This window comes from Poecilia reticulata, linkage group LG1 (assembly GCF_000633615.1).
Source record: "Poecilia reticulata strain Guanapo linkage group LG1, Guppy_female_1.0+MT, whole genome shotgun sequence".
Classification (NCBI taxonomy): Eukaryota; Metazoa; Chordata; class Actinopteri; order Cyprinodontiformes; family Poeciliidae; genus Poecilia; species Poecilia reticulata.
This window is the reverse complement of record NC_024331.1, coordinates 19,114,174-19,131,450: the sequence shown is the minus strand read 5'-3', so window position 1 is coordinate 19,131,450 and position 17,277 is coordinate 19,114,174. Positions and strand designations below refer to the sequence as shown.

General features: G+C 40.5%; 1 protein-coding gene across 2 annotated transcripts; it reads right to left on the bottom strand.

The window, feature by feature from the left end:
• Window positions 1-644: 644 nt before the first annotated feature.
• On the bottom strand, window positions 645-17,143 carry klf3 (Kruppel like factor 3 (basic)). Of its 2 annotated transcripts, XM_008412568.2 has the most exons (6): window positions 16,852-17,143; window positions 8,720-8,780; window positions 7,806-8,265; window positions 6,694-6,829; window positions 3,700-3,866; window positions 645-3,080 (listed from the first exon to the last, which is right to left on the bottom strand). In XM_008412568.2, exons 2-6 carry the CDS (start codon window positions 8,759-8,761, stop codon window positions 2,899-2,901), a joined length of 987 nt encoding a protein of 328 aa, XP_008410790.1. In that variant the 5' UTR covers window positions 8,762-8,780; window positions 16,852-17,143; the 3' UTR covers window positions 645-2,898. The 2 variants fall into 2 exon arrangements, with proteins under 2 accessions (XP_008410790.1, XP_008410782.1); XM_008412560.2 differs by lacking the exon at window positions 16,852-17,143 and having other exon boundaries at window positions 8,720-8,815.
• Between the last annotated feature and the right edge of the window lie 134 nt (window positions 17,144-17,277).

The following is a 17,277-nucleotide window of genomic DNA, read 5'->3' as shown; positions in this document are numbered from 1 at the left end:
TTTTAGTAACTGGACTATCCTGAAACAAGTACGGTAATGAAAAAGAGAAAACGTATGTTAATTACATTTTTTGCTTTAATGCACGTATCAAGCTTAAATGATCAGTTTGTGAACAGGTTTTATCAATGCATTGTGGCACCACTGGTCCTTAAGAGCATTCATGATCTTGATTTGGCCCAAAACAAAAATGAGTTTGACACCCCTGCTTTTATCTACTACACAACATGTTTTTCTTTTTGTGGTCAAACATGAATGAGTAACAAATTAAACTTAGCTTAATTATATGTTCTTACTTAAAAATATGGTAAAGAGAAACAAAGCAAAAGTATGTTTTTTATATTTTTGTACCACAATAATCTTAACATGCTCGAAAATACTCCATATACTATGATGTGAATGTAGAAGGTAACATTTCTTCTGTACACCTAAAATGTATTGCTTCTAAATATTTTTCATCACTAAACAAATAGCTTGACTAGTTAAAAGGGGTTTTAAACAGGATGAAATTAAAACATTTGGCTAAGTTTAGATAAACATAAGTCTATTTTTCTTTGCACTGTATGCAACTCAAAAGAACTGACGCCTGTCAAAAAAAGAGAGAAATAAAGGAAAGTAGAAAGACAGAACTCCATTCCAAATTTTTTTACCAATATATTTATTGAGTGGTAGGAATATTGAATATTCTTTTTTAAAAAATGCAAAAATTACATATAGACCTGTAATGTACAAATATATGTTCACAGTTTAATACAGTTCCCTTTGAATTGCCACCGCTTAGATTAAAAAGAAATATGGTTTATTAAAGACACAACATGACAGAAATGTATAGTAGAGTATCAAAAATCATGCGTAATAAAAACCATTAATTGCCCTTTCAGTTTAAAAATCAATTATATCACAACTTGCATGTGCATAGATAAAAAAAAAAAACGTGTACAAAGCAAAGAACTGCACTGAGTATCAGGGAGCAAATGCAGATCAGTTGAGCTGCTACATTCGGTATAGTATTTGTGTACATATGAATAAATGAGGCTTTGCACCACTTACAAAATGACAAGCCATGACACCTGTAAAAGGTTTCAGATTAAACCAATCAGCAACTCTATAAGCAGAAAAAAAAATGTGTGATTTTAAATTGCTCGACTTTGGGAATGATATACAAGATACTATTTTTATATACAAATATATTTTTATATATAAAGTGCACATTGGAGATGTACAAAGACACTATTTAAACTATTTTGTTCTCCGGGAGGTGTAAAAAAATGTGCTCTAAAATCTTGCTGGCATTTCGTTGCAGTAAAACCTGTTACTGTGTATCCTATGATTATAAATATAGAGGAAATGTACTAATTTACTTTCCAATTACATCTTCTGCAAGCAATGCCTAAATGAAACAGAACTTTCTGAAATGCCAATAGCAAATTTCCACGCTTTGCACTTTGCATTTTTTTTTGTCAAAGTGCCCTGCAAAAGTACCCATAACCCTTGAACATTTTCACATTTTGTCAAATTATAGCCATGAATTTCAATGTATTTTATGTAACAGAGCAACAGGAAAGTAGTGTATTTTTGTAAAGTGGAAGGACTGCAAAACACAATGTGTGGCGGCAAACCGACTACACATTACTCCTAACACATCATCGCCATGGTGAAGCATGGTGGTGGTAGGATGACGCTGTGGGGGTGCTTTTCATCAGCACGGACTGATATAAAACCTTGTTACACGCTGCAAAAGACTAAAAGCTAAGGCGGAGGTTCAACATTTTAGTTTGCTCTATCACATAAAATCCCATTACAATACAGGGACGTAGCTGGCTATCACACAACAAAATGTGTAAACGTTCAAGAGTAAGTAATACTTTGAAAGGCACTATAAAAAGTGTCATACTATTAAAAAAAAGGCTACCGCGGTGTGACATCAAAAACCAGAAGAGTTTAAACATACATAAAAACATGTCTTAAAACACAAAGCATAATATTCTTCTACCCTTTAACCATTTTATGGGTGATTTTTTTCTCACTCACACAATAATGCCCCTGTGCAGCTATGTTCACATTTCTGAATGAAAACATTGATAAACACTTCACTCCTAAAAATGAATGAGACCTGCAGTCCCACTTTTTAACATGCAAAAGCAGACCAAATCAAGACTGAGCTGCTTTTAGTAAGTGCATGTTTTCTCGCTCTGCACATGCGTGTGTGTGTGCGTGCATGTGTGCGTGCGTGTGTGTCTCCAAGGGAAAGCAAGCATTTAGCTACCTGTCTTCACTTCATCATGTAAGCTTGTAGAGGCAGATGTGGTGTGTGGTGTAACGTGGTGGCCAATGACGGAGGAATTAGCATTAGCGTTAGTCACAGCTAGGTGCGCTCAAGAAGAAGCAAGACGACAAAAAAAAAGAAGGAAGAATAAGAAGCTTAAGGTGTATGACACAATGCACAGTGGGTGTGATGTGATACATTCTGGAAGGTTTTCACATTTTATTGTCCTAGCTAGCAAATAACATTTATGAAAGTGTGTGTCCAAGCCCACAAAGTAAATACGAAGATCTGATGTTGCACTAAAGAGTCTGAGCATGCCAAGACTTGGTTGATGAGGCAGGTTGTTTCTGCAGACAGGAGGGCGCTGCTCTCAAGCCAGCTGAGATGCTGCAGCCGCTCAGGACCTTCCACAGCTGATCAGAGGTCTGACACAGCAACTATAAATGTCTAAATGAGAGCAGGAAGGCGTTACCAGCTCTTACGAATGAGGTGAAAGGGTTCAAAACATGCACCCTGAGGAATATTTCCCCCAATCCCTCTCAGTCTGCCATTTTAACACCGTCAAGTCAAAGTGGTGAAGTCCCAACAATGAACCTCGGCCTGAAATACGCGTCGCCTGGCCGGCGTGGAGGATTTCACACCAACAGGTGGCGCTTCTTGTGCAGAGCCAGGTGGTCTGAGCGTGAGAAGCTGCGTTCGCAGTCTGGACACTGGAACGGTTTGACCCCCGTGTGTTTGCGGAAGTGTCTCGTTAGCTCGTCTGAACGGGCGAACTTCCATGTGCAGCCTTCCCACACGCACTTGTAAGGTTTCTCTCCTACACAAAACAGAAGAAGAGAACAAAGGCATGAAAGGAAGTTTCACATCAGACTGAACAACTGGTGCTGGCATTGAGACGGGGCTGCAGTCAGGATCAACATAATAGGTTTTGGTCAACAGTACCTAAAAACAGCTGCGTCAGGAAGTCATGTGTTGCTTTTTAAGCCCTGTAAGCCAACCTCATGTTGAGAAACAGGTTCCGTTTCATTAAACAGATTCTACAGGCCTGGTCGCAATTGGGCTGCCTGGGTGTCACTTGAGAAACTGAACTCGGCTTTCATAAAATGTGGTTAATTTCCGTTAATTAATTGTCAACAGGAAGTCGGTCAGTTTTACACACTTTCTCATAAGTTGGTATCAAATGAAGTCATCACTTCAAAACTGTTTTTTGTATTAACTTATCTTTGATATTTAAAAGTATTTTCCGATCTGAAACATTTACATTTAACAAAGAGCAAAACCAAACACACGTAAGGTAAAACAACGGTATTTACTTTATTCCCTCTGACATTAAAAGCTCTCCTAGGACGCCTCAAAGTTCAAGATGTTCTTGGAGCATTGAACGGTTTCCGGCAGCAGTGAAAAGGTGAAGCCCGTCTGCGAGCGAGGCCTCTTACCGGTGTGTGTTCTGCGATGCGCTTTGAGGTGAGAGCTCTTGGTGTACACTTTGTTGCAGCCAGAGAAGTCGCAGCAGTGAATTCGGCGCTTTTTCTGCGTGTCAGGCGACTCAGCTGGTAGAGGATGCTTGGAGCTCGTGCGAACTATCACTGATGGGTTGTTGCACCTAAGACAGACAAAAAAGGGGAGAAAAAATTTAGATAATGTTATCCCCTCTCTACCTAAGGTGGCCAGCAGAGGGCACCAGAGTCCTGTTTCAAAATGTTTAAATTTATAGTCGTTTGATTTTGTTGGAGGCTATTGAGGAATAGCTCATTTTTCCTCATCTATTTCTCTTTGCTTTGTAGTTTTACCATAAGGATATACCATATCTGTCTATTCACAGTTCGATTCTCTCAGAGATTGACCCCATACATAAGAAAAACAATAATTTCTAAAAACCTATGAAGCAGTAGATCGTTTGGTCTTTGCAAAGCAGGGTGCATAAAAATCCTACAAGTGAGACTAAAGCGTACAGAGCAAAAGAATACAAACCAAAAGATAAGAAGGGATACATGCCAAAAAAAAAAGAGCAGGGTGTGTCTTTTGTACCTTATCCTGAAGAACTAGGTGCGTATTTAAGTAAGTGGCAGTTGGGAGCAGGTGTCGAGTGTTAAAATGTGAATCAATTTTTGCATAAAGGAATGCAGAGAATCGCTCTGCAGCACACATCGCTCAAAAGAACAGAACCAAACCCATCATTATTAGACAGCTCTGACACATTTACAGCTTGGTTATAGTTTATAGTATAGGACATATGTGTGTGTACGTAGAGAGGAGATGTTGACAGATAAAGTCACACCTACTTATGCCTTCTTAAGGGGCCATTTATTTCTCAGTTGGCACCGCTACAAGAACAAGCCTGTAAAGGCAGCCACCCTGCTGACAACAGAAACGGATGGGTTGCTCTCAACTTACACACGGAAAAAAAATACAGCCAAAAAAAAAGTAGGTGAGAACCAACTGCCAGTGTACCTTTTTGACTATCACCTGTGCAAGAAAACCTGTTATTATTTCTTTAAGAGGAAAAAGAAAAAAAAAAGGCCTCTAGTTAGCGAAAGATAAGACGGTTCTGAAAAAAACCCGAGGAAGTGGGGAAGATTAGGAGCGGGAAGAAGAGGGAGGGAAAAAGTTTACGAGAAGTGACATGGACACACGTACAGCCGCTCCACTATCACTGGCAGCTCTGGTAAAGATGTGTACAAAGGGCATATAATAAATTAACTTTGATAATTCCTCTTTGAACAATCATGCCAGAACATCCTGGGTCAACTCTTTTATTCGGCTTAACCCAAATTATTTCTGTAGCATTTATCTCTGACAGACGGAGATTGTCGTAGAGAAAATGTGGTTTTAAATCTAGGGAACCATTTCTGTCTTGATTTGACTTTACGTTTTGGACTTTTATCCAACTTGAAACCCAATAATTACACATTCTTGCATTCATCTTTAAAATTACCTTTGGGTAAAAAGTCCTTGCCCAGTTTAGCAGATTTCACAATGGTGGAAAAGAAAAGTCTTTTTTTCCTAAGCAACTGGATGGATATATTTCTCTTTAGCCTCCTCCTTTGCCACAGATGTTTTAAACATTTTAATCATTGCTCTGGCTGTAGCCGGGGGCAAGTTGTTGTTACAATTTTCCAGCTTATGAAGATCAGCAGTAATTTGCCTTCAATCTGCCTTGAATTTTATGTTCTTTCGTCTTTGCCATTTTGAAGAGTGGGTAAAAATCAATGGGCCTCTGTGTTGCATCTTATTTATACTCCAGAGAAGCAGAATGTCATTGGCATAAAAATGATAAGTTTCAACACACTGTGATAAATTAAAGAAAGATTACGTAAAAATGACTAAAAGTTCTTTATTTACATTTATTTTATAGGAATTGTTAAGAAGGGAAGAATAATTTTTCTCCTAATGAATGAATCCACTTTAATAAAAGATTAATTTATATTTACGATTTTTTTTTTTGAACACACTTTGCCGTTATTGTCAATAAAAGTGAAAGGAATATAAATTGCGATCAGTATTTCTACAGAAAGGGTGTGGCTGGTGAGCGGGAAGAGAATGAAAAGGGAAAGAACGATGATCCACGCGGAGGAACCACAGATTGTTTACACAATACTATTCATAACAGCACATTATGTATAGGATTTCTAAAAGCTGTGAAGCAGTAGATCTTTCATCTTTACAGCCCTGCTTATAAAAATGCTAAAAGCGACACTGAAGCCTACAAAAGAGCAACAAAATACGATCCAGAAGAAAAGGAGGAAGTTTTATCGGTACGTTTACTGGCAGTAAAAGTGAAAAGTGCTGTCATTTATCTGAGGTATTTTTTTACTGAAGGTGTGGCGAGTGAGAAGAGAATGATTACTCGTATAGAGGAAAGGCAGATGTTATGTACAGTATGCAAAACATTTGACACCTGGTGTAATTAAAATATTATCTTGCAAATACAATCTATTTGAACAAAGGAACATGCAGTGAGTGCACGTGTTAGAAGGAAAATATGGGAGCACTGATGTGAATGGTGAGCTGCTCACAAATAAGGTCTGCTGTGCTTGCACAACTTACGATTTATATTGACAAATGTCATCAAACCTAAATCTAATTTCCAGCTATTAATCCAAACCACAGTTTTTGTTTTTCTGATTATTTGTCGTTGCCTTTGTCCCAGCAGAAATCTTTGTCATAGTATTTGCTGGAAAAGCATTACTAATGAAGGAACAAAACTGTTATAACCTGTGTTTCAGTGTCAAGGACCTTTATTGACTCTACTTGCGGGACAGCATCGAGACTTTGAACAAATCTCAACATGGATCATGTTGAAACCGGGTCTCTGAACAACACTTCCATGTTAAGCTAAAGGGGAAGAACACAAAGCAGCTTGTGCAACTTTTGCCGTTTCTCTCAGAATCCGTGCATTTAGCCGGCGTCTGTGTGTGTGTGTCACTCACTCGTACTCGTGGGGTATCCTGATGACAGAGGATTTCATCTCATGGCTGCTCAGTGCATCATGGGAGAGATCAGGTTGAGGCTCAGTTTTGATTGACTTGTGCAGGTCATGGATCTCCCCGTGCTTCGTAGAGTGGACTAGTAAAACATAAGAGATACACGATTTTGTTAGTTTTCTTTCTGTTTACGTATTGGGAAACTTTTCTTCACACGTAAATGGTTATCCCCAGACGGTGAAATCAAGATTAATACCCAATAATGAAGCTTTCATAGCCAAAGGAATGGCTCTTCTAAACTCTGTGTGTGTTTTTGTGTGCTTAGCTTTAGTATTTGGTTATTTTCATAATACGTATGCCTGCCAAAAGTGGGAAATTTAGAGAACTGAGTAACTCCTGGTGCCCTCCAGCTGGCTACAGGCAGCAGGGCAAAAATAAAACATCTTCCAGAATAAAAAACAGAAAATTTGCTGAAATTGTTTTTCTAACAGCAGAGTGGAAAAAGTGCTTCCTCATTATAAGTAAGAGACAAATATAGACGATGAAGAAGGAACCAGTTTAGGGCAATAGCAAAGCCCATTTAACGTCTGTTTGAATCCAACTTACTATTATCACAATAATCTATTTTTTTTGTGAGAAGACATTTAAAGTGAGCTAGTCAAAGATAAGAGATATATAGCACCTTCTATCTTTTTTGATCAGAAGCTTTTCTGATTAGGGTTAAGTTGAATTTACCTCCAACTGTGACACTACCAGCCCTGCCACTTAACATACTTAGCTTCGTGTATTCAATATAGACATCGGATGTCATGCAAATGTATTTCAGACTGAAATAGATAAGAAATAGAAGAGGACTTCAGGGCAGAAGCAGTGTGTTCATTACGCTGCAAAAACAAAATCTTTCCAAGTATTGGATATTTCTAAATGATCAGAGTCAAAATTGACTCACCAAGGCAAAAAGCCATGCTCTTAAGATTTATATTCAAAAAAGCTTTTACGACCTTTGCGTTACTTTGCTTCCATTTCATGATTATTAGCTACTTTATTTTAGTCTAATCCCTTTAAAATACCCAGATGTTTGTGGCTGCAAGGCAGGGTCGAGCAGAAGCAGGTCTCACCATACTTATGTTCTCTGCTGGGAGGATGGCCTTCGTCGCTCGGGACCGGCGGGCTCACGATCATCGGCGGATGCAGGGGAATTGGTGACGGGTACATGAGGGGCAGGGGGAGCACGAGCGGCGACACCATCACCCCGGGACTCTGGATGACCATGGACGGGTAAGGCATCATGTGAGTGGGCGGCTGGAGGGAGTGGGTGGGCGACGAGTGGAGCTGAGAGTGCGGGGAGCAGGGAGAGGCGCGGCTCGCCGAGCTGTAGGTGGAGGACGGAGAGCTGGGAGGCGAGGCCGGGGAAGATGCTGGAGGCGTGGACGAGGTGGAGGAGGAGCGCTTGCTGACCGACAGATCTACCGGCTCCTGCTGGGTCTGCGTGGGATTGCAAGGGGTGAAGTGTGGCATGGGCACCCGGTAGAAGGCACTGGGATGGTGAAAGATCACCCCGTATGGTTCTGGGAATGACTGCAAGGAGGGGAAGAGAGGATGCAGGAGGAGGAAGTGGCGAAGGGAAACAAAAGAACAGAGAGGTAAACATTTCCGCTTTGCCTTGAATAACATGGAAAACATGTTTCTGCCGTACAAACAACCACAGCCGGCTGAAAAAATTGAAACGCAGCACTCTGCTCACCAGCAGATAACTGTGAAGTGCAGTGCATGTGTGTGTGTTCATTAGCCTGGCAGAATGTGCAGGCATTGTATGCAAATCTCTACTGTAAGCAGCTTGTTTGTCCAGGAAGAGAAGGAATGTGGGAACTAGTTGGTCTAGACACTTAGCAGGAGTGTGTGTAGCTGTTTTTCATGTGTGTGTGTGTTGGAGTATGTGGGCTGATAGAAGGGGCATCAGCAGCATGTTTGGGCAAGATGGAAGCACAAAAAAGCATCTAAAAATGATGTTTGCAAAACACACCAGCCTTACCGTCTCCATGTCGGTCTTTGGAGGGTAATCATACATCAGCATGGCTGCACTGGCCAGGCTCCTACAAAATAAAACACACATGCATTGGTACACTTTATCCTGCTCACACTGTCAGACATCCTCGTCCTTTTGCACTCAAGGAAAAGAGCTTCAGAAAAATAGAAACATCTGTGAGCCATAATCCTGGTCTTAAAAGCTACAATCCATTAAAGTTTTTGTTAAGGCCTAACTGAATTATATACGACAACCACAATTGTTTCTAAAAAATAAAAATGATCCATAAAAAAAATAAACGGAAAACCACACCTTGAAAAAAAGATTTTATTAGGCTTTCGTTTTTTTTATTTTTAGTCAATACGTTACTCTGTGCCTAAACTAATTTAACACAAAAAGAGACGAGTTGTTTCACCATGTTAATCTGTGGTTGAAACAAACTATTGCAAAAGCATTTGCTGAAAAACAAAAATGGATCCAGAACAAAGAGTAAAGAAGTACATGGAAGTTGTCCTGTCATGCTGGAGTCATGAATGATGATGGCTTTCTCTGAAATGCCAACCGTGTCAATCAATATTGAAATCTAAAATAATTTTGTGTTTACCTAAAAATAAAAAAACTGACAAGACATAAGAAAACCGGAGATCAGGAATCCCGTCATTCTGACTGATTAATCTATAAAATGTTTATTATAAATAGCTGTGTTCACTGAGGCTGTACTTCTAACACAAAGTTTGAAATCCTCTCGTCTGATGAAATTTAACTTTGACATTTCAAGCATGCACACTCCTTTCATTCTACATATTTCATTTATGTAATCCTTACTTGACAACTGGTTCACACACATTAAGTCACATGACATCTAAATATTTTGATACATATTGGGATATAAAACTCAAAATGTCTAAAAATAAAAGTTTCCTGGGACCACAGAAGACATTTTGCAGGTTTGATGTGCCTGGAAACTTCAGACACCTGATCACACATTAACACTGAGAACCGCCTGGTATTTGGATAAAAGAGTGTGAGGTTTCCACTCTGGCTTCAGTTACCTTGGCTTCAAATGGCCAGGTGCAGCTGGGTTGGCTGATTGGGCCTAAATGGGAGTTTTTGAGTGTGATTGTTTGTAAGTGTGTGTGTGTGTGTATGTTTGTTCACTGGAGCATTAAAGCAACACAAACTGTCAAAGAATGTACCCTGAGGGACTCTGTGTGTGTGTGTGTGTGTGTGTGTGTGTGTGTGTGTGTGCGCGTGTGTGTGTGTACGACCTGATTAAAGTCCAGAGTCTGGAGATAGGCTAGCCTTTAATTATTAACTAATGGGTAAGAACACCAGCCATCACGCCCAGACAGACACATACAGGAAGGCAGTCACACACACACTGAGGTTCCAGATGGGGAGAGAGACGGATGCTTGCTAGCTGGGTCAGGAAGGGTGTGAACATGACGAGTGGAGCCTCGCCCTTTGCCCGGCTTCAGGGAAACAAAGCCTGGCAGTCAGGTGTGTGTGTATGTGTGTGTGTGCGTGTGCGCGCGTGTGTGTGCGTGTGTGTGTCTGCGTGCTGTGGGAGCATGTTTTCTAATCCAGGTTTGAATTGTACGGCAGTTCAACCAGAGGTCAAACTATTTTCCTATTGTGGTTGTGAATCACACGAGGCGCTGACAGTACAGGCAAGTATAAAGCACAAACAGATCATGACAACAGGAAATGGGCAAAGGAAGGACTTTAGAGGGACTTTTTACCACGGCAACCAGAAACTTTAAATGTGCTAAAGTCTGACTTTTTGTGCGAGTCGAAAGTTTAGGCTTAACATTAACAAAAAAACAACAAAAAAGGAGTAGATAAATGGTAAATATGTCTGTCACAATTTCAGCAGAGAAAAATTTAGCACATATTTTATCCAAACCAAAAAAAGCTAACTTGAGACAATGTCTTCTTTGATTTGCGTAATGACTACAATTATCTATTTCCAATTACTCTTTATCTTAAAATAATCACAACGTACCAGTGGTTCTATTGCAATTTTCTTGTAAGATAAAGATTTCAAAGATAGTTATTTATCCTATATATATTTTTAAAGCAGTGATCAATATACTTTCCAAATCAGTTATGTGAAATAAATGCAGATTTTATTTAATTGTTATTTTCTTATTTTGTTAATTTAGTATTGGCTACTTTCAAAATACTGCACTTAAACATTTTTCTCAAGATTTCATGTGCTTATTGAAATTTTTACCTCCATCTAGCAAATCAATATTATCTTTTTGTTTCGTTATGTTTTAGTTTTTCCCTCCATGTTGAATTTTTTTTTTAGCATTTGTGAATCATTTTGTGTTTCCATCGTTGTGGATTAATCCTTCTTTTTTATGTAAAGAAGATCTAATGAATTGACTTTTTTTAGTATCAGTTGCTCTTCATTCAATATTAAGCCTAACATGAAATAGGTCACTAATTTTTTAGAGTCTTAAACTTTCTAACAACTTTGAACTTCTATAGATTTTGGTAAATCCTTACAAAAAAGAGACTTTAAGTTTTTTATCCACGTGTTTGATAGTTAATTATTTGTGAATTAAAGCAAATTAATTGAAATTGGGGACCTGCTCATTTGCTCCACCTACAGTCAAGACAAGAAATTGCTTCTTGAATTTTGAAAATTAGGTCACGGTGTTCTTGTCCTGTCTTCAGTGCTTTGTGTAGAAATATGTCAGCGTTACCTAACTTTTGAAAATAAGTCAGGCAAAATTGGAAGGTAAAAATTACATACCAACATCACACATGTGACGCCGAGCCTCTGTCGAATTTCAGAGTACGAACTGTAAATGTCAATTATCTCTTAACACCTGAGCAAGAACAGCCCTGGAGACATTTGCACCTCCAGTATGCACCCCTCACAGCATTCACTGATATGTGTGCAAGCTGAGGAATGGGTTTTTTCTTTAAAACTCATTACTTATCTAGGTTAGTCTTTCAAAAAAAAAATGCCTTGGGCTTAAATGCAGGTTAAATTCTTAGAAAAAAACCTGCATGCAGTTGCAGAAACCTACTATAACTGAGGACAATGTGTGTTGCTTTCAAAAAGTTGATAAATGTGTGAACAACTTGGAAAGAAAGTAAAATAAAGTGATCCCTTTAAGTAGATTTGAGTCAAAGACTTTAAGCTCCTTCTTCTGCGGGACAGAAATCAGGCATGATTTAAAAGGTAAAGGAACTAATTTAGGAGTGGGACATAAAAGCCTAAGTCATGGTGTGAGGGAAATTTGTTTTTTTCCTGTTGTGCACAAGTGGGTGTGTGTTTGAGCATGTCTGCAAATATTGTCTTTCTAGGTCAGTAAAGCTACTGTGTACTCAACCCCAACCCACTCAGCAAACACTTCCTGCATCTCCTCTCCACACTTGGACTCCAGCTCTTCCCCTGCACCTCCTCTCCATTCGCTCTCCAAGCAATCACTCATGTTGCTACCATATTTATCTAATTCACCCCCCCACTTCCTTGCTGCTCTTCTTCTTCTACTTCTTCTCCTTCTCTATGAATGATATAAAACAAACATGACTGAAGGGGAAAATATTGCGGCTTGCAGGCCTTGGCTACCGACTCAACCACACGCACACACACATGCACACACGTATTTTTACATGATCACAGAAGCACACAAAACTTTCTGCAAGCTCAACAAAACACACACACTAAATCACTAAAGGGCTAAATTATTACAGACACGCACACATGCTCTAATGGCAGCAGGCTGGAGATGATGAGATCACCAGAGAGACCAGAAACCTCCAGACAACGTCTTTGTCCAAGAACACACTGCTGCACACACACACACAGACTGAAAGCCATGAGTTCCCTGCTCCTCACTCTGACTTTTCCTTTACTTTAAACCCTATTTTTTCCTTTACCCGTCAGCATCACCTCATGTCAGTGCTCTGCTGTTTCAGCTCATGACTGTCACTTTGATGCCAGATTGCCAAACTTCTTCTCCACATCTTACAGCAATATTGCCTCATCTCCTGCAAACCTAGAACTTGAAGTACACACTGACTCAAACTTTGCTGTTGACATTGCAGGGTTTTAATTGTCTTAATTGCCTTACTCATCCAGGTGGTGAGCTAATATTCCAACGGTTCACTTCTTGTGAGCTTCTAAGTGGACGCTTCCTGCCTGTTGGCTTTTGTTGCTCTCTGTCTCTCGGCACCAAATAGGCGCCTGGCCAGAATGAGACTTTCATGGCATGATAACCGTAAGACAAAAATATCACAGTTTCATGGTAGCTCTTTACATACAGATGAGATTAGGGCCTGAGAAAAGTGCCTGAGGCCAGATACTTCTTTACTTTTTATTCTAAATGGTAAAATTCACCAGTGGCATGAAGTGCTTAATAGTTTTTTTCCTAGCACAGCCACTTGGCTGAAATCTAGCCATCTGTCCAGGTGCACTTCAGCACGACTTGTCCAGTGTTTACAGGCAGAAATTACGCGTGGTACTCTGCATCACCGAAGGTCCTAAAGCGTTTTCACTGTGCGGCTGGTCGCTTAGCTTAGCTTTCCAGGTCAGAGGCTCAACATTGGTGGGTTGACTTCATAAGGTGTAGTAGTGCTTAGTTGCTAATTTCTTCAGACATAAAGAAAAACCCAGGTTACACCAACATTTTTAATTAAACAGCTGCCACATTAAACAGCTGACTGATTGATTCAACATTTTAATAGCTTTACCAGCAGCACTGAAAAACGCGGGTACTTTCCAATGTTCCAGTCATAAGCGTGCTGGCTAACGCTTCATCTGTTTGCATATTCAATTTGAGGAAAATCCCAAATGCAAAGGGCTGATTGGATGCAATAATTAGTTAAATATCATATTTTAAAAGTCATATGCATTTGTATCCAAATATTCCAATAATAAGCTTGGCCATTCTGATGGGGATTAACTGCCCCCATATGTTATATATTCTTACAGCCAGAGATGATAAACCTTACAGAAAACTGGAGGGATATTATAATGATGGGGACAAAGGAAAACAACAAAATGTGGGTTTATCATAATCATTATTGTAATCTCAATATTCAGCAGCTGTTTGTGTTCCTGATGCTATGTAGCTTTGCTCTAACCACGACTCTCTGTGTTATTTGTGACTAGAAATCTTTCTGCGGAAGTTTTTATTTTAAATGGACTGAATTAATATGCTGCTTTTCCACTCAAAGCGCTTTTACACTGAAGCCAAATTCACCAAGCCACACTCCTCAATACCCATGATGCACAGCTCAGCTTAGAGTGAAGAGCCTTGGCTGGGAATACACTGACATGTGGTGCAAGAGGAAACTTTAAATCATACTTGCAATTTTTTTTTAAATGTAAGACAACTATTCTTCCCTCAAATGTTGAAGCCTTTTGCAGCCAACATGGTTTTGAAACTGGTAGCTGCACCAAACCAAACCATTATTCTCCCACTTCTGGTTCCTTGACTTCACAAATAGCATAAACTCTGACTCCTCTCAGTTTGAGGCCCCTCTCTCGTCTTATTTTGGCTTCCAATTCCCCCATTGGAGCTGCCTAGGCCCTACTCCCCAAAAACACACTCACACACACGCACACATACAGATCCTCTCTGCTCCTCTCCGGCAGACTGTGAGGCTACAGGCCTGCAGACCTCAGGGGGGGAAGCCAGAGGGGGCCATCAGCAGGGGAGAGGAAACAGGATCCATCGTCTTGCACGCACATCCACACACAAAACTGTGAATGCGCGCGCGCATTTAAAGAAACAACCGGAGCTGTCAAGCACCGACAAAGGCAAAACACGCGTGCACACACCTCAAATTGAGCTTGTCAAAGAGAGCGCAGTTTTTGAGGCTTTCCAGACAACTGAGGACAGAGGGGAAGGGAAGAGGAGGAACGGGGAGAGAAGCGGAAGCCCCTCAGAGTTCAGGCCGACTGTTATTATTTCCACACTCCGTGATGGGTCGGGGGGTGTGAAGGAGAGCAGGAGGAGGAGGAGGAGGAGTAGGAGAGCCAAGCCAAATGGGGGGTGCTGCTGCAGGGGGCCTGTGGTTTCCTGTCTGACTCCCTCCCCTCCACCACATACTGCACCTCCCTGCCCCAAGAATGAGAGGGGAACAGGGGGGAACTGAGCAAAAAAAAAAAAACAGCCGCTGTAACCAAACTATGTCAAAATGGAAGTGGAAACAACAAGACTGAGACAGAAAATGAGAAGAAAATGAGGTGGGTTTCAACCAAAATATGACAAAACTTCAACAAACCTCAGACATGGGGAGGGGGGCAGGCGGTGGGATAGTCGTATTGGCTCACTCCAGTGGTTGAAACACACCAACATAAGTGTCTGCGTGTGTGTGCTTCAGCATGACATAAACGTGTGTGTGCGCGAGTGTGCTGGCACGCATGAGGTTGTGTAACTACTTACAGCTTTTTAAGTTTATGGCTGTCTGAGGAGCACAGTGTCCTTTTCCCGTAAGTTCCCACTGAGAACCACCAACCCTTCAGCATCCAGGAGTTTAATGTTTAGCCTTAATGTTCCCTAGGACATGGCCTTTGAGCAGCCGTGTGTGTGTGTGTGTGTGTGTGTGTGTGTGTGTGTGTGTGTGTGCGTGCGTGTGTGTGTGTACACGCAGTCCAGCGCATTTTGTTCCACCAGATAACATCAGCATGTTGATTCAGGAAAGGAGGCGTTGGGATGGGTGGAGTATTCAGGGCGTGTGGGTGTGTGTGCTGCCGATATTTTCAGCAAATAATAAGAAATCAATAAGAGTGGACAGAAGAGTTTTCTCTTTATGCTCCCTGACTGGAGTAGAAAGAATTAAAAAAAAGATGAAAAGAAGTCAAGAAAAGAGGAGAGATGTTGTCTTCGTTACACCCGTTCTACCCCCAACATCCTTCTCTCCTCCCTTCTTTCTCTCCTCCCTTCTTTCTTTCTCTCTCCAGGCTCTAAACAGGATAAGGGCTTCATATGCCAAGTGGAATGTGTGACGCAAGCCCAGGCCTTGAAACAAAGCACAGGAAACAGGGAGAGACAGAGAAACACACACACACGCGTGCGCACGCACGCACACACACACACCAACAGGGGAGGAGATGCAGATTGTAAAAGATCTAATTAAACTAAAGAACTGAGAGGACGGTTCAGGTGTGACACAGTCACAGTCTTATTCTCTCACCACAGTTCTTAATATTTGTCGCTCATTCAATTTACTTTAATTATTGATAATTATCAGACAAATTGAGTTAACATTGCTGATGTGATTGCCATTAAGCAAAAATGTCAAATATTAAAAGATGATACGCAAAAGTAAACTTTGCACTTTACACTGTTTTCTGTTTAATGTTTCACCTTCTTATCTGATCTCGGCTACATTAATACACCGGTCTAATTTATTGTGAATTTTTATTATTTTGAATAAATTAAGAGCAAAAAAATGTCAAAGATTTAACAAACGTTGGGTTTCTTAAACTAGCAGCCATAAGGAATACAATACGATCAAACTGGGTGCTTTTTAATAGAACCAAAGTAAATTCATATTACTTTGATATTTAATAGAAAGGATGGGAAAAAAAAAAACTTTTCTGTTTTGATTAGCAACAAAATATTTTTTTATTGGACTCTATTTTAATGTTTCTCATGCATCCCTGAAATAAAAAGCTTTAAGATCCCAAATCTGGTCATGTAATTAAGGAAAAATTTGTCCTGCCTTGATTTGCAACGCATGTTTTTATTGGGCAGCTAAAAATATATTTTATATATAGGACAGCCTCTCCAACATAAAGTATTATGAATCTTAATCATATAATAGACGGATTTACAAAAATATTTATTTTTTTAAAACTCGGAATTGTCTTTTCAAATTATACAGGTAATAAAAAGCATATTGATCCCCAGTTAAAAGAAGAAAAAAAAACTTGAACACAAGAAGGATTTTACTCCAATGCAAGGCAAAAAATACATATTTTAAGTGACATTACTTTGCGAAATTAGTCAATAACTATAAAATGACATAAATAATCAAATAAATCGCCTGCTGTAGATTTAAATCACACATCCCCCTCGTTTTAGCCAGTTTGTCGCTTCAGTCACATGTTTTTATGATTTTAAGCATCAACACCAACAGAGCCGCTGCGGGGACATCAGACTTACTTCTCCGCTCAGCCTCTCGGTCCGTTCCCGCTGCGGAGAGACGCTAGTATCACAGCTGCTTTGCTGAACGGCGAAACGCGGACCTCTCGGTGAGTGGAGGAACTCAATTAGGCAACTCTGGAGAAAAAAACGCGACGCTCGGTGCCCCGCGGTGCCACTGACATCAGGCTCGGAGAAAAACAGGTCGATGGCTCCACAAAACTGGAAGTTACGAAAGTCCTCTTTCTTTCTCTGCGTGTAGCTGTGACAACTGAGCTGCTGCGTGAGTGAGCCGCTCCGGTTGAGCTGCCGTCATATGATCCTGTCTGTTCGCCTCAAGGGGTCGGGCGTTTGGGCGGGACCGGGGCGGGGTGGCCCGGTCCGGTGCGTGCGTGCGTGTGTATGTGTGAGTGTGCGCGCGCGTGGTTCACACTTCGCCTGTGTTAA